The sequence below is a fragment of the Urocitellus parryii genome, chromosome 5, assembly GCF_045843805.1.
Source record: "Urocitellus parryii isolate mUroPar1 chromosome 5, mUroPar1.hap1, whole genome shotgun sequence".
Taxonomy (NCBI): domain Eukaryota; kingdom Metazoa; phylum Chordata; class Mammalia; order Rodentia; family Sciuridae; genus Urocitellus; species Urocitellus parryii.
In genome coordinates, this window is record NC_135535.1 from 78166678 (window position 1) to 78192585 (window position 25908).

Here is a 25908-nt window from a genome sequence, read left to right on the forward strand (position 1 = left end):
TCCCTCCCTCCCTCCCCCCTCTTCCCCCTTCCTTCCTAATTATATTCTGATATTTTGAGCTTAAAGGCTCTGAGCACATAAGCCATAGAAAAAAACAAACCAGCTTGTGATTTAAAGGGGGGAAAGTGGCCATGCATGCCAGTGTCTCCACCTCAACAGATCTTGTCCTCATGGACAAGATGAAGCTCATTCTGTCTCCATCTAGTTACCTCACCGGAGGTCAACTTGGGAAAATCACCTACAGCCATCTAGAAAATTGCAATCAGTGAGGCTTATCAACAGGCCCATCCATGTCACAATGTAAATCTTTTTCCATTTCAAAAATTGATGGCTAAGGGCTCTTGAGTGGTGGCATTTGATTCCACATTACTCTGCAGTATGTAAGCAAAAACAAAGACCCATGATTCTGAACCTTCTATTACAGACCCACGCCACACTGTGAAACAAAACATTCCTCAGGAAATTGCTAGTGTTATTGCCTTCTTCCCATCAATGTAAACAGCTTTCCTATTTTCCATTCTAGATTTAAAGATAGGAGCATGGCAGTTAAACATTACATTTTAGAGTAGTGCTTTTTCTCCTTAAAATAATATTTGAAAACAGCATGCATAACCAAAAGAACAACTGAAATAACTCATGAGTTAAAGACCAATCCCTCAAAGAAATTCTTTAATATTCTACTTACAACCTTTAAAGTTAGCATAAACAACTGCAAACAGAATTAAGCCAACAGAGCAGATATAACAAAGGAGACAAATAACTGGGTTGGGGGCTACTGGGAGTTGAACCCAGGGTCGCTTTTCCATTGAGCTACATCCTTGGTCCTTTTTTATTTTAACATAGGGAGGGTCTCCCTAAGTTGCCGAGGGTCTTGATAAATTGCTGCAGCTGGCCTCGAACTTGTGCTCCTCCTGCCTCAGCCTCCTGAATCACTGGAATTACAGGCATGTGCCACTGTCCTGAGACAAATAACATTTAAAAGAAATTTTAAACAACCCTCAAGAATGGAACATTAAATGCAGACAAATTTAATCTTATCTCCCTGTCTAATGCAGCTAAGTTTTTGGTGGGGTTTATTGGTTTTCAAAAAGCTTTACAGTAGCTTCATTTCCACAAAGTAGAGAAAACAAGTTTTAAAAGACATGCAATCAAGGGTTATTATGAGCTCATAATTTCCCAGCTTTTCTTACTGAACATTTCTATTCCTATGGAGTCATTTAATCCTGGAGTTGAAAATATGCAGAAGAGATGTCCTCAGCACCAATTAATGACAGGGGATGAACATACTGAAGCCCAGATACACCTCCAGTGTCTGATTCACCTGTGCTGGAGTGGGGTCCAAGTAGCAGTATTTTGATAAATACCACGTGGTCTTAACATTATACTAGTTCCCACCAAATCTTCTAAGAAAAGACCTTGGGGATATCTAGGCTCTGCTGAAAAACTTCCTGATGTTGAGACCTGATACCTCATTAGAAAAATTCAAAGACAATGCACTACTTTAATTTTTTTTCAATGGGGGGCGGGGGCAGTACCGGGGATTGAACTCAGGGACACTCAACCACTGAGCCACATCCCCAGGCTTATTTTGTATTTTATTTAGAGACAGGGTCTCACTGAGTTGCCTAGCACCTCATTTCAGTTGTCTAGCTTTTAACTCGAGATATTCCTGCCTCAGCGTCCCCAGTTGCTGAGATTACAAGTGTGCACCACCACCCCCAGCAGTGGCAATGCACTACTTTGAAGAATAATTATTTTTCAACAAGAAATGGCTATTTTTACACAGTTTAGAAAGTGATCATTGCCCCTTAACAATAGCAATAGAGTTCCAAGATCTCTGCACTAGTCCCTCTTCCTAAAAATCACTTCATCTAATCTCCACAAGCCTAGCTCCTTGTTCTCTCAGGTCTGGGCTCAAATGTCACCTCCCTGGGATACTGTGCCCTATCACACTTTTCCCAAGCCAGTCTCTGCTTACTAAAGGCACTTCTCTCATCTGAAGTGTGATTCTCTCCTTAGGTGCCTGATGCAACACTGTATCTTCAGCAAGTGGCACACCACCCAACAAATAGCCACTCAATACAGATTTCTGAATGAATAAATGAGAGAACAAGAGATAATGAGCAGTCTAATGCAGAGAGAAAAACTCAGATTGCCAAGCACAGTGGCCCACACCTCTAATCTCAGCCACTGGCAGGCTGAAAAAAGAGGATTGCCCAAGGCCAGCCTGGGCAACTTAGCAAGACCCTGTTTCAAAATAAAAAGCTCAGTGGTAGGGCAGTCCTGGGTTCGATCTTAATTTTATAGATAATGTAATGAAATCCCCAAAGGAAAAGATGCCAGTCTCCAATTTTATTTTGTAATGATTGTGACACTTTTGCTAACATTTTCCTATTTTCTACCCTTTTCTCCCCACCTTTGTGAGATGTTGTATTAAGATCCTAATCAATGATCTCAGAACCCAACCATCAGAGAGCAAAGATGGATAATGAAATAAGGTCCAATTGCCTGAATCATCCTGGCTTCTCACCAAGATCCAGAATGGACAGGATGTGATCACACTGCAGGACCAGCTTGGCTGACCGTGGAAATCCGCCAGGTATTCTGCTGATACATGTATTCCCATCACCAGCCAACGAGGCAAGGAAGCAAAATCACTGCTAATTCACCCACAAAACGGTCCACCTTTTCCCTTGGTGTTATCACACAAACTTGCTAGGGGGACGACCAAATTCCACCAGTTTCTTTGACATACACCTATGTTCCTTTCCTTCTCAGTACCCAGATAAGTAGACCCTGGGCCACTTTCCCCAGCCCCAGTTCCCAGAGTCACCTACCCTCTTTGAGTCTCTTTACTTTTCTTCCCTAATCAACCCTATTTTCTTCACACTTAAAACATCAAAATCTTGCCTGATGTTTTAAGGCACAGTGATACATACTTGTAACCCCAGCAACATGGGAGGCTAAAGCGGGAGTATCTTAAGTTTGAGGGCAGCCTCAGCAATCAAAGAGACTCTATCTCAAAAATAAAATTTAAAGCTGGGCCCAGTGGTGCACGCCTATAACCTCAGCAGCTTGGGAGGCTGAGGCAGAAGGATCTCAAGTTCAAGGCCAGGCTCAGATATTTAGTGAGGTCCTAAGAAACTTAGGTCCTAAGAAGCTTAGATTCTAAGCAAGTTTATCAAAAAAAAAAAAAAAACATGAATTAAAAGGACTCATAAAACCTACGCATCAATTTTGCCCTCTAAAAGTGCTCTTTCCCATAGTATCTGCCATTGTAAATGGAACCACCTTCTGTCATCCTGAGCTTCTCAACTCCACCCTCTTGCTCACTTTCCACGCCACTCACATCCAACACTGTATTCTATCCTGACTCCTAAATAGCTCTTAAATGCCTCTCCTCTTCCCCATCCCCACTGCCACTGCCCGCCCCACCGCACAGAATCTACCCTCTATGACCATCGCCATGACCTTCGAAGCTGCACCTGTGACCCTGGTCAAGACATTTCATCTCTGATGTAACATGGTTCACTGAAAAGAAAGTGGGCTTTTTAGACCACTTAGTTTTGTGCCCTTGAGAAGGGCCCTTGACCTCTCCAAGACCCAGTATACACAATATCTACTTTGTACAGGGACTGCTGTTAAGAATCAGAGACAAGGCCTACAAAGCACCTACACCTCAGGGAGCCTGTTATCTAGTTCAGTGCTTTCTTATTTGCATTATTTTCTTATCTATAAAAATGAGCAATAAGTCTCTGAATAATTTCGAAGATTCAATTAGATGAGGTGTGAGGCATCAAACACAGCTACAATGTCATTTCCTGGGGGTGACTCCCTATTCCCAAGGCAAAACAAGGCCAGCGCCCTTTCCCAACTGTATCTCTGGCACTTGACTTCATATCCCTTCTCCTTCAGCATAATGAGTTGTTTAATGGTAAGACTCTGCATCTCTTCATACCCTCCTCTCCTTCAAAGCCACAATTACAAGTAAAACTTTATGTGTGAGAAAGTCCTTTACCACATATTTCAACATGCAAGTAATTATCACATTTTCAAATCTGGAAAGCAATATCCACAAGTACAAGTGTATTTAAGGGGATGACAGGACAGAATTTTTTAAGCCAGAAATTGTAAAAAAAAAAAAAAAAAAAAAAAAAAAAAAAAAAAAAAGATTTCAAACTATAGCTGGTATACGTAGTCACAAAAACATGGTAAAGATGATGAAAGATTATAAAAATCTTGCTTAAATCATATTTGAGAAATAACTTTGTCAGAGATGATTCCTTGAGTTGAAATAAAAAGGACAGATGGAGCTGGGTGTGGCCACACATGTCTATAATCACAGTAGCTCAGGAGGCTGAGGTAGAGGGTTGTGAATTCAAAGCCAGCCTCAGGAATTTAGGGAGGCCCTAAGCAACTCAGATAGACCCTGTCTCTAAATAAAATATGTATTTAAAAAAGGCTAGACAAATGGCTCAGTGGTTAAGCACCCCTGGATTCAATTCCAGGTACCAAAAAAAAGAAAGAGAGATGGTATAAATCTGAGAAAACAGGTTAAAAAAGACAGAGATGATTGAAAGTGATTGATTATTGAGGTTGTTTGTAACAGTCCCCAAAGTGTATGTCAGTAATATTTTAGATTTTTTAATTAATGTGATAATAAATGCAAATATTTCTTCTTTAAAAACAGAGAGCAAGATGTGATGGTGCATTTCCATAATCCCAACAACTTGGGAGGTTAAGATAGGAGGCTCACAAGTTCAAGGCTAGTCTCAGCAATTTAGTAAGGCCCTAAATACCTTAGTGAGACCCTCAAAATAAAAAAATAAAATGGGCAGGGATATAGTTCAGTGGTAAAGCACCCCTGGGTTTAATCCTCAGTACCAAAAAAAAAAAAGTAAGAGAAAAAAACCAGGTGGGTGGCACACACCTGTGATCCCAACTACTCAGGGAGGCTAAGGCAGGAGGATCACAAGTTGGAGACCAGCCACAGCAACTTAAGAAGACCACGTCTCAAAATAGAAAATGAAAATTTAAAAAAGAGTTAGGGGTGTGGCTCAGTGGGAAAGTGCCCCTGGGTTCAATACCCAGTACTTCTAAGTAAATAAATAAAGTAAGTAAAAGAGAAATTAAAATAAAAGTTTAGATATATCAATTAAGTCTTAACTTTCTCTTCACATTTATTCACATAGATTGGAAAAGAAATCAGAGAAATTTTTCCCCATATGATTTTGTGATTTAGAATGTACAGATATAAAAAGAAGCTAACAATCTTTCTAAGCATGTGAAAAATAAAAATTAATTCTGTTTAAAGAGGAATACAAGCAATTTAAATGACTTTCCTCAGATCTCTAATGTAACAATCTCTAAAACTGCAGAAATAAATGTTTATATTTGAACAATTTAACTACAGCCCTGAAAAGCTGCTCAATGCCCAGAAAGTACTTCTTCAGCAGCTGGTACCTACCCTGGTTGAGAAAACAAGGCAGAAAATGAGTTGAAGATTCCTAGAATATTGTCTAGTGTAGCCTAGCTGCAGAACGCTCCTAAGGCTGTCACACGACATGTCTTCTAAAATGCTACCAGTAGATGCTGAATCACTCTTTTCTAGGGGATCTGGCTAAATTTTTTTATTTCCAATTTTGACCATTCTGAAGTAAAAGAAAAATTTCAAATTTAAAATTTGGAGTCTTTTATGGATGTATATTTATAGTGTTACTTATTTTAGAACCATGACTCTTCTTCAAACACTGTTTTGGCCTGGGAGACAGACACAGCGCTGATTTGCACATATCCCAAACATATCATCAACCAGGCCCTGAGCATCACCAGGCAGGTGTGCCCCTGGGGCCACTGAAGAACAAACACTATTTGTGAAATCATAAAACCATGGTCAAGTATTCTAGTGAACGTGATGCTGCTGCAAGTATAAGGAAATGGAGAACATTATCATGATGTTAGACATTCTCTCTCTTTTTTTTTTTTTTTAGATCCTTGGTACTTTTTCTTCAATTGTGTTCCTCTGTGAACAGAACTGTAGCAGTCTTGAAATTCAGCACAAGGCAAAGTCCTAAACAATATCAGACCAGACTAAAAAGCAATTGGGCTGAGAGAAGAAATAACTAGAAAAATATTAATGAATTTTTTTTTCTGTTATTTCCTTCAGGCCACATTTCTCCCCTGCAATACTGTCACAGCACTACCTAGTCTGGGAAGGAGGTTGGCAACACTGTTGGATACTCACTGTAGAAAACAAAATGATTTTCAAAAGCTAAGTCATGACGCTAAACTGCAAGTTACTAATGTCCAAAATGAATTCAGTGCACTAGTTTCTGTTGATATTTCCCATAAACTATTCCGGTTATTTTTCAATGAATCATTTCTGCTGAAAGAACCTAGAAATAAGCCAGAGTCCTTTTATACTTGGCTTTTTAGTTTTAATGCAACAATATTAAAATATAGAGAAAACATTCTCTATATTCCTGAGAAACCAGAGCAGTCACAAAATGTTTTTAAAAAAATGGCTTCCATGTGACATCATCGCTGGAATATCTCAGTTTGCACAAGTATTTGGGATGGACTTTAGAAACAGAAAACATTACTTGAGACTGATTTAGCTCACTGAAGTAATGCTCCCAACTAAAGTATATAAACTTATTTAAAGGGCAAAAATAAGTTTATGTACTTTATAACCAAATATAATGATTGCTTTATTACCCTAAGATACATTTTCAGATAACTGTGCCAATTCATTAGGAACCACAAATTGTATTTTGTTTATGCTAAAGATAACTCAAAATACATATATGAATAAATACCATTTGGTAAAAATAATCCTGATCATTTTTTTAACCTCCTGATATACAGAACAAAATTGCCTTAAATTTCTATAGAAAAAAATATAATTAGTGTTTGTATTATTCTGCAATAAGCAGCCACTGTTATATTATTGCCACGAAATTTTTCCCATTTTCTCATTGCTGATGATGACATTGTTACAGGTAGTTACTCCCTACACTTCCTACTTTTCTTAGTCTCTCTCTGACACTAACCAATATGGATTAGTGAATATTTGAAAAAGTTATCTTCTTCCAGTATAAACTGATTCTTTTATAAAATATCTATTGTATACCCTCTATGAGTTAAGCTTTGGTTAAAGATTTTGGATGCAATGTTCATTAAGATAGATTTCTTCAGGTTCATTATATTAAATGAAATAATCCAGGCACAGAGAAATGAATACCATAATCTCATTCATATGTATAATTTAAAAAAAAGTTAATCTCATAGAAGTAGAGAGTAGAAGGGTAGTCACCAAAGGCTAGGGGTGTTGAGGGAAAGGAAACTGGGGAGACACTGATCAAAAAAGACATAATTACAGTTAGATAGGAGGATTAAGTTCAAAAGATCTATTATACAGCATGGTGACTATAATTAATGATGATATATTTCTTGGAAAATGCAGAGAATTGGTGTTAAGTGTTACCACAAAAATGATTGTATGTGAGGTAATGCATGTGTCAATTAGCTAGATTTAACCATCGAACCGTGTATACATACTTCAAAACATCACATCATGCATGATAAGTACATATAATGTTGTCCATCAAGTTTGAATAAATAAATAAATAAATGGCAGGTTCCTTGACTTAAGAGTTCATGGTCTATTAAAGGCAAAAGACAACTGCGTTAAGATTTTCCACGCAGAGTAAACACAATGACACAGAAATATCCCTAGAAGGATCGTTTGAATCAAGCAGGAAGGTCAGCTAACAGTTGTATTTCATGTCATGAAATAAATCCACCTCCTTTATCACAAAGGTGATGCCCTAATACTGTCTGGTTTCCACTTCTCCATCTTGGCAAAGCACTGTTGATAGGTGAAGACAACGTCAAAATATCTCTGAGAATCACAGTCATAGTCCTGTTCCCATACTTCATAAGGTTCAGCATCACATTAGACTAACAACTAATCTAAGTTGGAAAATATATAAACAAGTCCAGTGGTTGTTAAGAATAGGCATGCATATACCAAGAAAAACATAAGCCATGAATTTACAGCCTGGTACATAAATACTGTATTTCTAGTTGAAGTTTTAAACCATATTATTACATCTATTTTTTGGTTGTTTACTATCTGAATAAAAGTAAGCTATCTGAAAGTATAAATGCTTACCATATTATGTGCTAAATTAGAAGGCAGGTTGATTAGATACATCATAAATCAAGTCTTTTAGTTATGAAAACACACAAATAAGGCCTTCCTCTCCCCTAAAAAATTTACATTATAAGAAAAACATTTTTGAAGCTATGTGCATAACATTTAAAATGCTAATATGCACCCAAAAATAAAGACTTAACATACAGAAAAGCAGTGCATATGTACACTAAAATTTATAATTGGTGACTTGCTACTCATAGTGCCTACAGAATCAGGTAAAAGAGACTGAGTGCTTTAAACAATATATATGTTCTCACAAGTGCTTGATAGAAAATCAAAGCACATTCATGATTTTCTTCCAATACATCAGTCTTTAAAAGAAGCCAAAGACCAAAGACAACAAACAATATACAAGGCCCATTTGTGTATTCTGCTTTTATAAATATGGTCATTTTAACCTGAAGAGCCTCATTTGAAATGCAGGGCTACCCACATATTTGATATATACCATTTTTTCAGACCATCTGAAGGCCATTCAATTTCCCCATGGTCAGGGTGACCTCATAAGACTTGGGCATGGCCCAGCCTGGCTCAGAGGTGAAATCAAGGCAGCAAGATCACCCAGCAAAGTTGTTTTGCTCTAACAGCCCTGTGACATGAATGACCAAAGCCAAGGAGAATGAAGATTGCCCAGCCTTTGTCAAATGGAATTGCCAGTTCTCCTAATGACAATTCCCTACCTCACTAAGAAGCAGTTGCATTTAGCAAAAAGCTAAGGTACTACTGATTCTACATCTTGAAACTGTGGGTCTTCAGGCACAAACATACTGGTCATCTGTGTGGATTGTGGGATTGTTACTGAAACCTGGGTTTGAAATAACAGTTTTGAGAAGTTTGATCTATCCATTCCAACCTGGTTCTGTATGGCCTTAGAGAGCTGATACTTGAGGACTCCAGTGAATGTCCCTCCCCCACAGGCTAAACAGCCAGGGCCTCCAGAATTTCAGCTCAGACATTCATTTCTTGGGCAATTTTTCTCTTGGGGTGGAAAACAATGGACTCTTTCCATTTTTTTTTTTTCTTGTCAACAAAGGACTCTAAGATGAAGTCCTTTCAATTGCATCCTTTCCGACTTCTTTATAAATGACGAGTGGGCCAGGGGAGTGGGGGGAGCGACCGAGCAGGGAAGAGGTGACAGGCAACTCACCTCCTTCAGCTGCTCCAGCTCCTGTTTGAGGCTGTCGTACTCAGCCTCCAGCTCGTCATACTGCTGTTTGAGGGTCAGCTTCTCTTCCAGTACCACCAGCCCGTACTCAGCAGCCTGGATCTTCTCGTGGGTCGTCTCTGTGAGCTCCTTGGTCAGCCTCTCTATCTCGGTCTTATAATGGTCCACCGTCTGCAATACCTCTTCTGCGGCCATAGCCCCGGTGGATGGAGACAGGAGGGGGTGACCGGGTCCGGGAGATGGGTGCAAAGCAGGCGGGGAACGGGAGAAGCAAATGGGGAGGGAAAGCAAAAACGGAAAAGAAAAAGTGTGCCTGGGTGAATGAGCAAAGCAATACCCTGACGGCTCTGCTGGCCGAGGCAGCTACACTGCCCGAGAAATTGACGCGAAATGCAACATGGAGAATGTAGGCGAGAGGCTCAGGGGCGAGGCGGCAGCTGCTGCGGCATGTGTCCTCTGGGCCGGCCCCTGCGTGCGGTCAGCAGCGGTGCGGCATGGCCTGGGCTGCGGCGGCCGGGGGCGGCGGGGGGCTCCGGATCCGGTTATTCAGAGGCGCGGGGCCGCCATGTCTCCCGGCAGCGTCACTGCAGTCTCCCCCTGGGTCTAGCGCGCTCCGGCTCCAGGCTCGCTCGCGCGCTCCACCTGCTCCCTCTGGCCCTGCAGCAGCCGGTGCGGAATGATGCAGTCTCGGGCCCTTCCCGCCTGCCCTCGGCTCCAGGCAGGGGGCGGGGAGCGGATGGAGTCAGCGCGGGGGGGCGGGGGAGGAGGGAAGGACCAGACGGAAACGTCCCGAGGCGCCTCCCGCCGGGCGCGCAGGCTGCCACCACTGGCTGCACCGCCCGGCGCGCGAGGCGAAGGCCGACCTGGCGGGGAGGCATCTGGAAGCTAGGAAAGCCTGGCGCCTGTGCCCGGCCCGGTACCTTCCAGAGCCTTGTCCCCTGAACTTCGAAGCCCCCGAGGGTGGTGTGGGCGCCCCAACTATCTCGCTGCCTTGTGGATCAAAGCTCAGGAAACTGCCTGGAACTGGTGCCTTCTCCAAGGGAACGCAAACAAAATCAACAAGATCAGGGCCCCCCCCACGCAACCTTCTTCCCGACCGTGGGACCTCTGGCTCACTGTAACCTTTCCTAGCTTCCTACATCCTAACAAATGCTGCTTCCAAAGCTTCCTAACTGTGGCCCCTAAGACACTTGCCCTCCCTCAACCTCTTCTCCCTGCGCCCCCTCTCCCCCCCCCCAGTCTTGCCCGATCAACCAAACTCGCCACTAAAGAACCTTACCATCACCCCTCAAGACAGGCTTCCCTAAAATTGTTTGTCCTTGCTGGGCGTGGTGGCACTTGCCTGTAATCCCAGCGACTGGGAAGGCTGAGGCAGGAGAATCACAAGTTTGAAGCCGGCCTGGGAAACTTGGGGAGATCCAGTCTCAAAATAAAAAGTAGAGCTGGGGATGGCGCTGGGTGGTTTAAAAAAAAAAAATGAGTTCAATTCCCACTACCCAACACACACACACACACACACACACACACACACACGATTACTTGCCTTCAACCAACCTTTTCTGGTCCAGTTTATCACAGGATCATTGTCTACTCTGGAAAATACCATTATAACCCATGTACCAAATAAGCCTTTAGGCACTATTTCCTCTCAATGGTTCTTCCATCGAGGCACCTTACTCTATTTCATTAAAGAATGAAAGAAATGTCCATGAAACTCCCTTTACAAGCTATCTATAATACCCTACAACAAACACTGTAAATATAAGGGCAAGGATTTCTTGAGATCATGTGCCAAGCCTTCTTCTGAGTTTGTTATATCAAATTTCTTCAGTTCTTACAAGGATTCTGTAACGTAGGAGCCACTGTCTCCAATGTATAGGTGGTGAAAGAAAGTCACAGGAAGGTTGGGTGATTTGCTTCAAGTCAGGCAACTCTTTGAAGTGATGAAGCCCTAAAATGGATTATTACGTTGGCTTCACCTCACTCATTTCTTTTTTTTTTTTAATATTTATTTATTTAGTTAGTTAGTTCTCGGCGGACACAACATCTTGTTGGTATGTGGTGCTGAGGATCGAACCCGGGCCACACGCATGCCAGGCGAGCGCGCTACCGCTTGAGCCACATCCCCAGCCCTCACTCATTTCTAATACAAGCTTAGCAACAAAATAGTATGTGTTTGTAAGATAACAACATTAATATGAAAGTGATGAAGTGTCGTAAAAGGACAAAAAGGCAAAGAGGTGAAAAGGGTTGGAAAGAAATGAGGAGAGAGAACAATCAAGAGGGAAAGGAGAGCAAAGAACAGTTGTGTGTAAATAGGAGGCTGTGGGTTCCATAGACCAATGGTCTCACCAGTTCCTTCCCTCTCTCCTATTGAGAGGCACCTATTCCAAAGTGGCTACGATGTGTTCAACACTGAATTTTCAGAACCAGAGAGCAGAAACCAACCCTATACTGTGCATATGGTATAGGAAAGAAGACAATGGATGGTGTGGGAGGAAAAGAAAATGAAAAACATTTAGAAAGCTTCCAGTAACAGGCTCTCTGGAGGTAATTTCCATTGCTTCAGAAACCAGAACCCCCACACACACCAAAAAAAAAAAAAAAAAAAAAAAAAAGATTCCCTCCAAATGCTTACAATCAAAATATTCTCTTGCAATTATCTGATATAAATAAAGGGGAAACTGTTCAGCCACCATGAATTCCAACATCAAAGAGGAGCTGGGACGATAATAATCCCATCATTACACCTATGCTTCCCAGGCCTCACCCTCCAAATGAAAAGCCCCTCATGTGTGCCCCTGTTGCACCTGTCCTTTGTCACACTGATGAATGATCATGAGCTGCAAAAGAGAGGAAACTCACAATTGTGGAGATTTTTGTGTTATGTCCCTGAATGGTCCTCACTCCACAAACTAAGCAGAGCTCTTCCAAAGGAATCATAATACACAGAGTATTATGGGATAGAACTAAATAGAGTTTGCCTCTGTGGCTTTTCTTGTTCTAAGTTTCCATTGCTGCCCACTCCCTATGCTCTGTCCTGCCCCCATTTCCCTCATTGATACACTTTTGTTAACTTTATTCAAGCCTGCATACTATTTTAACACTTCAAGATTTTGCTTAGTTCAACTTCAGTCCTTTATATGTTGATATTTAACTTGAAGAATTTCTTATACCCAATTCTTCCAGTACTGCAAGTTACAATTCCCTCTTTTTTCATATATGTCTGAATACTTGTGGGTGTGTGTCAATGAGATATAAATCAATGACAGGTACATGGAAAATAATTTGGGTTTTGCTTTGGGTTTTTTGTTTGGTTTGGTTTGGTACTGGGATTGAACACAGCATTATTTATCACTGAGTTACATTCTTGAATCTTTTATGTTTATTTTATTTATTTATCTGTTTGTTTGTTTGTTTGTTTTTGAAACTAAGTTGCTCAGAGTCTGGCCTCAAACTTGCAATCCTCCTACCTCAGGTTTCTGGGTCACTCAGATTACAGTCATGCACCTCTGAGTCCAGCAGAAAATAATTTCTTAAACTATTCCTAGAAGCAGGGTTTCCTATACTTTCTTATCTTAGCAGTCTCCAATTATTCTGAAACTTTCTTTTTACAAATATTTAGGAGGGAAATTGTATTTTGTACCATAGTCCTCTAACCAATCTCTCACCAACTTTGTCAGCATGAATATTGTTTTCTTTTGCTATCACTCATTCATTCACTCATTTAAAAGATGTTTATTAAACACCTACTGTGAACAACATACAATATTAGGCACTGTGAAATCAATGACCAATAATGGTTGTCTATAGTTCCTTATGTCGAAGTGCTTGTGTTCTGAAAGGGACAAGAAAAAAAAAAGCAAACAACCACCACCACCAAAAACATTAATTACTGGGATAATTCTAAATTGTGACATTGGCAGGCAGGATGTAACACAGTGGTTAAGAAGACAAGCAAGTCTACTTGATTCAAATCCAACTTTGACACATACTTGCTATATGTTTCTCAGTTCTTTCATTCTTAAAAGGGTGATAATAATATAACCTACTATTATGAATAGAATAGTATCTGACACCTAATAAGCAGAATTTTTTAAAAGTTTTTGAAGAAAAACCAAAGATAAACAGAAAGAAGAAGTAACAGGATGATCATTGGAGATCTCTCTGAAGAAGTGATAATGTATTATCCTAGTATCTTAAGAACAAGAGTTGAACATGTAAAATGTTGCAGGGGAAAAGCTTTCCAAAAAAATAGAGTAACATGTAAAAGCCTGCAGCAGAAAAGAGCTTTGTGAATGCAGAGAATAAATATCACAAAGGCTAGAGTTTAATAAGCAAAACAGAGATGGTCCAAGACTATAACAGAATAATAAACAACACTGGAAATACAGGGATTATACTTGCTTTGCAGGTCAGAATGAGGAATCTGGGATTTATCCTCAGGGCAGTGAGAGGTCTTTGGTTATTCTTTAAACTGAAAATAAAATGATTTGGATTGTAAGAATATTTGTATTGTGAGATTAGAGGCATCAAAAGACAGAAGTGGGGCTGGGACTGTGGCTAAGTGGCAGAGCGCTTGCCTTGCACGTGTGAGGCACTGGGTTCAATCCTTAGCACCACATAAAAATAAACAAATGAAATAAGCATGCTTTCCATCTATAGCTACAAAAAATACTTAAAAAAAAAAAGATAGAAGTATACAAGGAACTGGGTTCAGTGACCAATATTGGGGGGAAAAAAAACCTGAAAGATAGGAGTGGGCTCACTAGTTAGGAAGCTATTGCTATTGTCCAGGAGAAAGAAGATGGTGATCTGGACTGAGAATGATGGCATGAAGGAAAATAGATGGATTCCAAATCAATTGGGGCATGGAATGGAAAAGTAGAACTAGAAGGACCTGGTTTGAGATTGGATGTGGAATAAGGAGAAAATATGAATCCTGAGACAATTCTCATTTCTTTTTTTTTCCCCCCCCTGGGTACCAGGGATTGAACTCAGGGGCACTCAACCACTGAGCCACATCCCCAGCCCTATTTTGCATTTTATTTAGAGACAGGGTGTCACGGAGTTGCTGAAGCTGGCTTTAAATGTGTGGTTCTCCTTTCTCAGCCTCCGGAGCTGCTTGAATTACAGGTGTGTGCCCCCACGCCCGGCCTCATTTCTGACTTGGACAGTTGGAAAGATGGTTTGTCATTTAGTTAGATGGGGCAGATGCAGGAAATTCAGAGTTCTATTTTGTACATATAAAATTTAAGACAGTTTGAAGATATTTGAGTAGAAATGTTAAATTGACCATTTAAGGTAAGGCCAGAATTAAGAAAAGACTTTTTAGGAGGTATAACTATTTTCTTCAGGAAACCATTGGTATTAAATGGAGAGACTGCAGGTGTGGCTCTGTGGTAGAGTGCTTGCCTAGCAGGTGTGTGGGAGGCCATGGGTTCCATCCCCAGCAACACAAAACAACAACAACATGGAAATGAATGGGATCATCTGAGGAAAGGTGTAAATAGAGAAGAGAAGGAGGTCCAGGACCTAGCTCTGAGGTCCTTCTATTGAAAGCTGAAGGTTGAGTTGAAGAGGAAAAGCCAGCCTAGGAAATTAAAAGGGACCAGTCAGTGTAAAAGGAAGAAAATCAAGAGAGAAACATTTGAAAGGGAGCAAAAGTGAGAAGAAAAAAAATTGAAGAGTGAAGCAATGAGCACTAGTATACCATCAAGAGGTCAAGGTCTTATAAGATAAGGACACAAGATAACATCACTGAATATAGCAACACAAAGGTGGGTTTCTTGACAAGAGTTGTTTGTGTGGAAGAGAAAGGGTGGGAACTAGATTATAATAAATAGAAGATGAGAAGACAGCCTGAGCAGACAATTCTGCCCCCTCCCCCCGGAAATGACGGAGGAAGAACCTGGGCTGAGAAGGTGAAGTCTTGATCCCCTGAGGTGCTCTGCTATGTACAACTGGCAGAAGGGCACCTCTCACTAGACCCCATGGGAGATGTGTGGTTTCCCCATCGGTGCCTTCTGGAGCCAGCACCTGACTCCAGGATGCTCGGATACCTGCTCATCGAGGGGCTGCCCCTGGCCCAGGCTGGGGAGCACCTCTGGGTGCAGGCCCACTCCTCTGCTCAGGTAGCTTCCTGAGCCCCACCGCCCCTGTTCCTTTGTTCGGGGAGTTCTCCCAGCTCCACCACCTCATCTATCTTTTGTCTCTTCTTAGACATTAATTAATTATAGCAGGAGTACTTTGTTCCAGGAAAACAAAAACAGCCAAATAACCATGTTCTCTCCTCATTTTACATCTCCCAAATCAGCGGCCAACAGATTCTCTGTGGTTGCGTTTCTTAGCCACAGATGCAACCCTGTCATCCCTTCACTAGGAAACCCCTGCATTCTCTGCTACTCAATTTAAGCTGGAAGTATGTTTTCTTTTTAAATTACATTTTTTTAAAAAAATTATTTATGTATTTTTTGTACAGGGGACTAAACCCAAGGGCCCTTAATCACTGAGCCACATCTGCAGCCCTGTTTATTTATTATTTTTTAATTTTGAGACCCAGTCTCACTAGGTTGCTTACAGCCTCTCTAAGTTGCTGAGGCTGGCTTGGAACCTGTCATCTCCTGCATCAGCCATCCCGAGCCATTGGGATTACAGGTATGCACCATCATGCCCACTCATTTTTAAAAATTTTTTTGTTAGCATGTAATAATTGTATTTATGGAGTACATGTAACATGTATTTATGGGGTATGGTGTCACAATTCCATACATGTGGGATTGGATTTTTCCATCTTGTTTTTTATCTTGATTTTTAAATCTCTTCAAAATTCTTAATGATTCCATTTTGGTCATCAGCTTTTACTTATCCAGGGGGCAATCTCATATCTCATGTTATTAATTCTCTCTTCAATATTAAATCAATTCCTCATCTATTTTGGCTGAAAGCAATCAGAATAATTGGCAGCATATTTCAATACGCAGAGTAATATAACTTACTCTTTCTTTGAAGGAAGACTAAAAAATTCTGATTGCCATTTATTATATTTTTAGAGTTTGTCACCTGACCAGCCTGGATTTTCTTGATCTGATGCAATGTTTTGTATCACCTATGTCAGATACCAATTCCTTTTTTTTTTTTTAATATCTTTATTTTTGAGGACCACTCTTGTGAAAAAAACTACATGCTAGCAGCTAAATCAGTGCAGCCAGGGTCTTCCAAAGTGCAATGGATCAAAGAGTACACAAATTATTTGAATACATCTTTGTCACTAGCCGAATCAAAAACTCAGCTGAGCCAGGCATGGTGGCAAACACCTGTAATCCCAGCAATTTGGGAGGCTGAGGCAGGAGGATCTCGAGTTCAAAGTCAGCCTCAGCAATGGCAAGGCACTAAGCAACTCAGTGAGACCCTGTCTCTAAATAAAATACAAAATGAGGCTGGGGATGTGGCTCAGTGGTTGAGTGCCCCTGAGTTCATTCCCCAGTACCAAAAAACAAACAACAAACAAACAAACAAAAAACAGCTGAAGTTTAAAATCATGCATGTTTAAGTCACCAAAAACCACATGGTTGTTTACCTTTTTCCAGAAGGAAAATGAGTAGAAATGATGGGTAGTTGCAATGATACAGAACTACCCCATCATTTTGTCAATGAGTGGCCAAGAGGACAAGGAAAAACAGAAACTGAGGATAGTAGGGGAGAAGGCAGCTAATGAGTTAAGGCAAGGAGGACAGCACATGACTAGTTGTCTCTCCACGTCTAGTTTTTTCTTCCATAGTGAAGAGAACTCCCACTTTCTCACTAGGCTCTTGTCGTGTAATGAAAGTGACCACTCATTTAAGTTAATAAGCTAAGTAACTTGCCATGCAACTAGGATCTGGCTCATTGGGTTTAAGGAGTGTACAGGGCTCCCAGGAAGTGTCCTTAACATGAGGCAGTGTGTCCCTCTCCCTGCAACCCTGCTGGCTGGAGTGAAGACTAAACAATAGGAGCCTTCCTTGACCATGGGGAAAAAAATCAAAATGAAAGGAATGTAGAGGGAATAACAAGACAGAAGGATTCTGGATCCTTGAACCCTTACAAGAGGACTGGTGGGAAACCAGCCTTCAGTTTCCAAAGTCAACACCCATGTGAGGTGACTTTTTTTCAGTTAGATAAAAATAAAGAGAAAATTTGTAATTGAGGGTCAGTTCAGTCCTTATTCTTCCTTCCTGACTAGAGAGTGCATCTAAGGCTGGGAATGACATTACAGATTATCTATTCTGGTCCCCTAGAAAGAAAGAAAGAAAGAAAGAAAGGGAGAGAAACAGCTTTGTTGAGATGTAGTTCACATACCAAAGAATTCACCTATTTAAAATGTACTAAACAGTGATTTTTAATTGTGCAACCTTCACTATAGTCGATTCTAGAACATTTTTATCACCTCAAAAGGAAACTGTATCCTTTAGCCATCACTCTCCCCTCCCATCCCTGCCATAAACAACATGTACAAGTTTTTTCCACAAGGAGTGGAATTGCTGGTCATGCAGCAATAAGTTTAGCATTTTGAAGACCTTCCAGATGGATTTCCATAGTGCCTACACCATTACATTCCCAGCACCAGTGTATGGGGCTCCAGTTTCTCCACATGCTCAACAACGCTTTTAATATCTAATTTTTATTTTTTATTCTAATTACCCTATTGTAAGTGGCAACTTGTGATTTGCATTTCCCTGATGGCTAATGGCCTTCTTTTCATGTGCTTGTTGACCACTGGTATATCTTCTTTAGAGAAATGTCTATTTAGGTACTTTGCCCATTTTTATCGGATTATTTATCTTTTTACTATTGAGTGTGTGAGTTCTTTGTATATTCTAGATACAACTCCATTATCAGATACTTGATTTGCAAAGACTTTTTTTTCTCATTCTGAAAGTTATATGTTTATATTTTTGACAGTGCCCTTTGAAGTACAGGGTTTGTTTTTGTTTCTGTTTCTATGGAGCTGAGGATTCAACTCAGGGCCTTCCTTGCACACATTAGGCAAGCACTCTACCACTGAGTTACATGCCCAGCCCAAAAGTTTTCAATTTTGATTAAGTCCAATTATGATGTTCATGCTTTTGGTGTCATATCTAAAAATCCATTGCTAAATCTGAGCTTATGATGATTTAAACCTTTTTTTATTCTAAATTATTTGATATTTATTTTTTAGTTGTAGTTGGACACAATACCTTTATCTTATTTATTTTTTATGTGGTGCTGAGGATCAAACCCAGGGCCTCGCACATGCGAGGGGAACGCTCTATCACTGAGCCAGCCACCCCAGCCCAACTCTAAAATTTTATAATTCTACCTTTTATGCTAGGTCTCTGATACATTTTAAATTAAGTTTTTATATTGTGTGTTTAAAGGGTTCATCTTTTGATTGTGACTATCCTATTGTCCCAGCATTTTTTGTTGAAAAGACTATTATTTCTCCATTGAATGACTTTAGAAACCTTGTCAAAAATCAATTGACCAGGGCTGGGGATGTGGCTCAAGCGGTAGCGCGCTCGCCTGGCATGCGTGCGCCCGGGTTCGATCCTCAGCACCACATACAAACAAAGATATTGTGTCCGCCGAAAACTAAGAAATAAATATTAAAAATTCTCTCTCTCTCTCCTCTCTCACTCTCTCTTAAAAAAAAAAAAAAAAATCAATTGACCAGGGCTGGGGATGTGGCTCAAGCGGTAGCGCGCTTGCCAGACATGCGCGGGGCGCTGGGTTCGATCCTCAGCACCACATAAAAATAAAATAAACTTGTTGTGTCCACCGAAAACTAAAATATTTTTTAAAAAATTCTTTCTCTTTAAAAAAAAAAAATCATAGGCTGGGGACGTGGCTCAAGCGGTAGCGCGCTCACCTGGCACGCCCCGGGGTTCGATCCTCAGCACCACATACAAACAAAGATGTTGTGTTTGCCGAAAACTAAAAAATAAAATATTAAAATTCTCAAAAAAAAAAAAAAAAATCAGTTGACTAATCAAGTGCAGTGGCTCAAGCCTGTAAGCCCAGTGACTCAGCAAGTTGAGGCAGGTGGATTGCAAGTTCAAGGCCAGCCTTATCAATTTAGTAAGGTTCTAAGCAACTTACTGAGATCCTGTTTCAAAATAAAAAAATAAAAGGTCTGGGGACATAGCTCAGTGGTAAAGTGCCCCTGAGTTTAATCCCCAATACCAAAATATTTTTTTAAAAATCAGTTGACCAAAAACATATGATTATGTGTGAGTGTGTGTGTGTGTGTGTGTGTGTGTGTGTTATACTAGGGATCAAACCAAAGGCCTCTTGTATTCTAGGAAAGCAAATAACCACTGATTTATATCCCAAGTATTTTTTTTAATTTTGAGACTGTGTCTCACTAAGTTGCCCAGGCTGGACTCAAAATTGCAGTCCTTCTCTCTCAGCCTGAAATATCAGCTATGTGCCACTGCATCCAGCTGTCTAAATATATGAATTTATTTCTAGACTTGCAATTCTACTTTCCTGAAGTATATGTCTATCTGTCTTAGTCTGGGCTGCTAGAACAAAAAAAAAAAAAAAAAAAACCTGAGATGGAGTAATTTATGAAGAACAGAAATTTACTTCTTTATAGTTCTGGAAGTCCAAGGTTAAGAAGTCAGAAAATTTTGTGTTTGGTGAGGGGGGCTTCCTGTTCCCCAGATAGTGCTTCTTCTTGCTGTGTCCTTGCACAGAGGAAGAAAGAGGCTAGCTAGTTCCCTCCAACTCTTTTATAAAACACTAATCCCATCCATGAATGCAGAGCCTTCATGGCCTAATCGCCTTTTTAAGGTCTCACCTCTTAGTACTATTATACTGGAGACTAAAGTCCAACATGAATTTTGGAAGGGACACAGATATTCAAATCATAGCTCTATCTATGGGCATGTTGACAATTAGGTGAAGGTACATCTGATAGGGAATCAGGACTGAGTTCCAAGCCTCTCCTGAACATAGAAATCTTCTAGCCCTGGCTCCTTTCTCTTCAGGAACAACTTCGGGATCAGCTTTCAGGCTTCTGAAGGGCCACTTTGGGAATCCTCCACACTGTTCCCTTTCTCCCCAACCTAATTTCCCCACCCCCCATGATCTTTATGAACCCTGTGTATGCTCTCACCCTTCAAACAAATCAAATGAAAACAAAACCTGTTTTCTTTTTCTTTCCCTGATTTGATGGCCAATACTACCTAAAACCAAAGAAATTACTAACTACAAACTGGTATCTCTTTCTGATATTCCAACCTATCCAGAAAAGTGTTTTTCATCTTTCTATTATAGTAAATAAAAGGAAAAATTAAGATTCTATGTTAAGAAAAAAATGAAGATTCATATCTTGATACATACATATTTTAAACATTGCTAAGATCATATGTTATTAGGTGTGATTTTGTATCCTGCTTTATTTATTTAACATTATAGTGTGAAATTTTTTTTCAAAATACAGCTTGCTGATTGGCTAATGAAAAAAAAAAACTGCAAGATAACCAACCACAAGGCATCTAGAAGAAATACTCCTTTCGGGAGTATGCTTAGTAAAGATTTTGGTGACTGAGAAATGACACTAATTTATTATAATAGAAAGATGCACACCTCTGGGTGGAGATCTAAGGTGCTAATATGACATCCATGTGGAAAATAGGATGATTAGGACGTGTGACGGCAATGTGCGAGTGCAAAACTGACAGGAAAGTTGTAACCCCCCCGACTGTACCTCCAGTTCTGTCCCCTCTAAAAATGTTAGAACCCCAAATCAAGATGGCACAACTCACTCTCTGAGATAGCCCACACAACCATTCTCAAGTGTGTATGATTCTTTTACAATAAACCTTTGCTACTCATTACTGATGCATCCTTAAATTTTCTTCTGTGACATGGTCAAGGAGTAGAGTGCTCTTCAGCTACTAGGACCCCCATGTGGTAACAGTTGGGGTCATAAATGTGCACCACCATGCTAGCTACTTTTTGAAAACCTAATCTCATGCCCCACAACATCTATCAAAGCAAGGATTATTTAAAGTTTATCAGCCCATTCATTCTGAGGCACTCTATAATCCCCAACCAGTACAGAGCAAGGTGCCAGGGTCACAGCCTACTGACTGGTTACCAGGTTTTGATGTTGAGCTGTGTGGCCCTGTGGGACATGCTGGAAGACAACCTAGTGAAAGTGGTCATCTTGTCTATACAACAGTGCCCGTGAAGTCATTATCATTAGTTTATACAATTGTCTCTTTTTATGAAAACTTGGTGTGTCCTGCAGAATAAATCTGTGTCTGGTCTTGCTGTCAAAAACACTTAGTCTTCTCCTGAGAAACTGGTCTGCTGTTATATCATGAGTACTGGCTGGGAGTTATAAAACTACTCAGATTCCCTTTATCCCAAGCTGCTAGAGAGCTTGGGATATTTGTGACTCTCTTTTAGCAAGGGTGTAGGTCAAATGACAAGTCCTTTTGGTCCAATTCTCGACCCTGTTTTCTGTCTGTCCCCACCATTTGGTTTTCTTTCTTTACAGAATACTTGAAATTATCTTGTGTTTTATATAGGCATAGTGGCTCTGTGCCGTGTCTTTGCTGTGGACAAGTTACATATCTTGTCTGTACCTCAGCTTCTTCCTCTATGAAGAAGGAACAGCAGCATCTTCCTCATGGAGTTTTGGTAACAATTAAATGACAAAATACATGTGAACATCTTAGACTTGTGGCTGCTCATAGTTAAGTGCTTAAAATAAATTTTTAAATAATTATAACTAAATCATTGTGATCATTCTGCTATTGTTAAGAGTTTGAGAGGCTGGGGATGTGGCTCAAGCTGTAGTGCACTTGCCTGGCATGCGTGCGGCCCGGGTTCGATCCTCAGCACCACATACCAACAAAGATGTTGTGTCCGCCGATAACTAAAAAATAAATATTAAAAAATTCTCTCTCTCTCTCTCTTAAAAAAAAAAGGCATTGTGTTGTGTCCATCTACACCTAAAAAATTTTTAAAAATTTTAAAAAAAGAGTTTGAAAGGGAAATTCTGGGGAATGATATTGGCCAAATTATATTGTTATGTTGCATGCATGTACGAAGATGTATCCAAAAACCACAACATTATGTACAACTATAATGTACCAATAAAAAAAAAATGTTGGGAAAAAAAGAGTTTGACCTTGTATAGAACTGACTTCAAGTGGAATGACTGGGTCAAAGAGTAAGAATGTTTTGAAGGCTGCGTGCTAATTTCCATGTGAATTGAAGTGGAAATGAGCTCTAGTTCCAACATGCCTTCATAGGGGTCAAATGCTATTACTTGCAAAGCTCTTTGTCAATATGACAGATGAAAAAGGGGTATTGTCTTATTGCCATTTCAATGCACATTCTGTTGATAACTCCTGAGATTGAACCTTTTGACCAAAACTACTACATTTATTTATTATTAATATTTTCTCTCTCTCTTTCCATCTTTTGCAATTTTCCTCTTTGTGTTTTCCTTTAAACCATCTAAATGAGATGATAGACTTTTTTTTTTTTCTGTCACCATCATTTGCTGAGAGGAGGTTGGTACAGGGGCTTGACAGAAGCCATAGTCATAGGATGGGGGTGGGGTAGAAAAAAGGAAACCAAGGATATGTAAGTGAATTCCAGGTCACATATGTGTCCTGCATGGAATGAGCTACTGCCTTATTCAATGAGAATGGGTGCATAGTTCTAAAAGCCAAACCTGGTTAACAGAACATCTGTACAATCTGACTTTCTCTTGTACTTCTAAGACAGGATCAGTTCCAAGAAAAAAAAAAAAAAAAAGTTCATCTTTAAACTGAAAGAAAATTCCTTGAATTACAAAGTAATTTTAAGATCACAATCAAACACTTCTTGATGCAAAGACTGTTTGCAGAAGAGTAATTATTTTTGTAGCCATGGAAACCCATCTGGTGCCATGGCTACATAACCAGCTTGCACAGAACATTTTTAGTAAACCAAGTCACCAATCAGTTCACCAGCTAAGACCATTTCACTTTAAAAAATGCTTTGTCTCATTGCTGGTGGAGAAAGTTAAAGGCTTTGACATTGTGTTAAATATATGAGTTCAACTTCTTAGCTTTTCTTTCTTGAACTTCATCTTCTTTTGTTCTTTTAAAAAATTTTAACAAGTGCAAGCACATGCCACAATTGTTCTTTAATTTCTCTTCTAATTCTCCCTAATAAAGGCCCTGGGCATATTTTCCTGAGGATACTAAGTCACCAAAAGGTGCTGTGGCCACTCCATGGACTATACAAACCTCACACACAACTTTTTTTTTTTTTTTTTTTTTTTTGTACTGGGGATTGAACACAGGGCCACTTTACCACAGACCTGCATCTCTATCCTGTCCTATTTTTTATTTTGAGAAAGGGTCTCACTAAATTTTGCAAGATGGCCTTGAACTTTTGGTCCTCCCGCCAAGTAGCGGGAATTACAGGCACACACCACCACACCTGGATAACACACAACTTATTTAATGTATAACTAAAGTCTTTGGGTGATTGAGGAGAACCTAGTTACAAGCTCTTGATATTCCAAAGCAAAGTCAAAGATTGATTGCAATGTCCTTTCTTCAACTTTTTTTTTTTAAATAACATGATTTAAGTGCTACTGTATGCCAGGCCCTGTTCTAAGCTTTTTGCATATGTTAATTCAACTCTTACAACAATCACAAGAGATTTCGAGTAACAATAATGAAATAATAATATTGCCATTTTATAGATGAGGAAATAAAGGCACAGAGAGGTTTTGTAGCTTGGCCAGGACAGAGCTGGAGAACTGAAATGACATTCATCAGCTATTAATAAACCTTCTTTCCCAGGCCATGTCCTCTTCTCTTACCCCAATTTCTTCTACAAATGACAAGTCATGGTCTCTGCTAAAATGTTGTAGTGGACCAAACAGTGAGCTAGTTGCCATAAGACCTGAATTCTTGTCTTATGTGAGCTTGGTAAAGTCATTCAATCACATTGGGGGTATTATAAATGTCAGGTTGAAATAATAATACCACTCAAACTCACAGGGTGTCATAAAAATTAAGTGAGAAGATAGAGATGAAAGGTCTTCATAAGGAGAAATTTTTAAAATAACTCCAATGACTTTTTATATCTGTGCTAGTAAAAGCTGTCAGGGAAGTTTCACAGAAAAGCCCACATTGAGCCAGGTTTTGAAGATGTGTGTGTTCCAATAGAATCACCAATAACATTTAGTGAGAAATTACTATGTTCCAGGCTCTGCTAAGAGCCATATACACATTATTTCACTTAATGTGTATAACAACTCTGTCAGGTCATTCAGGTAGGCCCTAACGACCTGCTTAGAGAAAGGCCTACTAGCATGAATCAAAAACAGTCTGGTCATTGCTGGGTGCAGCGGCACAGATCTGTAATCCCACCCACACAGGAGGCTGAGGCAGGAGGATCACAAGTTTGAGGCGAGCCTGGGCAACTTAACAAGACCTATCTCAAAATCAAAAAGGACTGGGGAAGGAACTCAATGGTAGAGGAACATGAGTTCAATTCCCAGTAGCCCCCTCCAAAAAAAAGAATAGGCTAGTCATGTTATTGTTCATCAATCACAGCCTAAAGACAGAAGTGGTAGTGCTTGGAGCAGCAAATTGCACAGATTTGGAAGATAACAACCTGTGTTCCCTAAATGAGGGAACCACGGAAGCCCAAGCCATGCACTGATGAGCTTGATGAAAACATAATAGGAGCTGGGTGCGGTGGCACACACCTGCAATCCGGCTACTGGGAAGGCAGGAGGATCACACATTCAAGGCCAATTTACCAAAAACTTATCTCAAAACTAAAAAGGGCTGGTAGAGCACCACCCCTGGTCCTTTGAGTCAGTGACCACATCCTGAGACAGTGTAGTGTGGGACATATCTAGCATGTCAATTAGGTCAGCCTTTTCCCATTGCACTCAAGGAAAAGTTCTTAAACTATTTTTGAAAAATTATTCTGGTTTAAGCTTTGTCTGTCCTTAGACCAAAAGAACAACAGAGACCTCAATAAAAAGACTAGAAACCTAGATTGTTTCCAAATATTGTCCCAGTTTATATAACAACAAGTAAGGAAATACATTTTAAGGCATATGCCATGGCACAATGAGCCAGGAGCAGGGGAGAACTACTGGTGAGAGATGTGGATAGCAATCAGGTAGGGATAGAAGACACAATTCATCTCACAATATTTCTAACTAATTTTAAAAACCACCTTTCCAATTCAGGAACAGAAATTCTGTTATTCATTCCCGTGACAAAAATAAAGAAGTTCCAGCTACTTTGATTGTTTCCATGAATGTGACAGGTAGAATTCCAAAGAGATTGGTTGGTCCACCTCACATGTAGCTAAGACAAGACTGATGCCTGAAGTGTCTGTCTCATTTCATGGACAGTATTGGCCATGATGAGAATTACATGTTCTATTCTTCAAATGGCTGGAAACAGACAAGAATAGAAGGGCACTCAAAGCCACTTCCTTCTGCAAGGGCAAGGGTACA

General features: G+C 40.1%; 1 protein-coding gene across 5 annotated transcripts in view; it reads right to left on the bottom strand.

Annotated features, from left to right (window-relative positions):
• Positions 1-10045, bottom strand: part of Bicd1 (BICD cargo adaptor 1) — a 230005-nt gene extending 219960 nt beyond the window's left edge. For all 5 annotated transcript variants that reach the window (XM_077798934.1, XM_026412338.2, XM_026412336.2 and 2 more), the window contains exon 1: positions 9369-10045. In XM_077798934.1, coding sequence (XP_077655060.1) covers positions 9369-9581 — 213 coding nt within the window. In that variant the 5' untranslated portion in view covers positions 9582-10045. The remainder of the gene's footprint in view (positions 1-9368) is intronic.
• Between the last annotated feature and the right edge of the window lie 15863 nt (positions 10046-25908).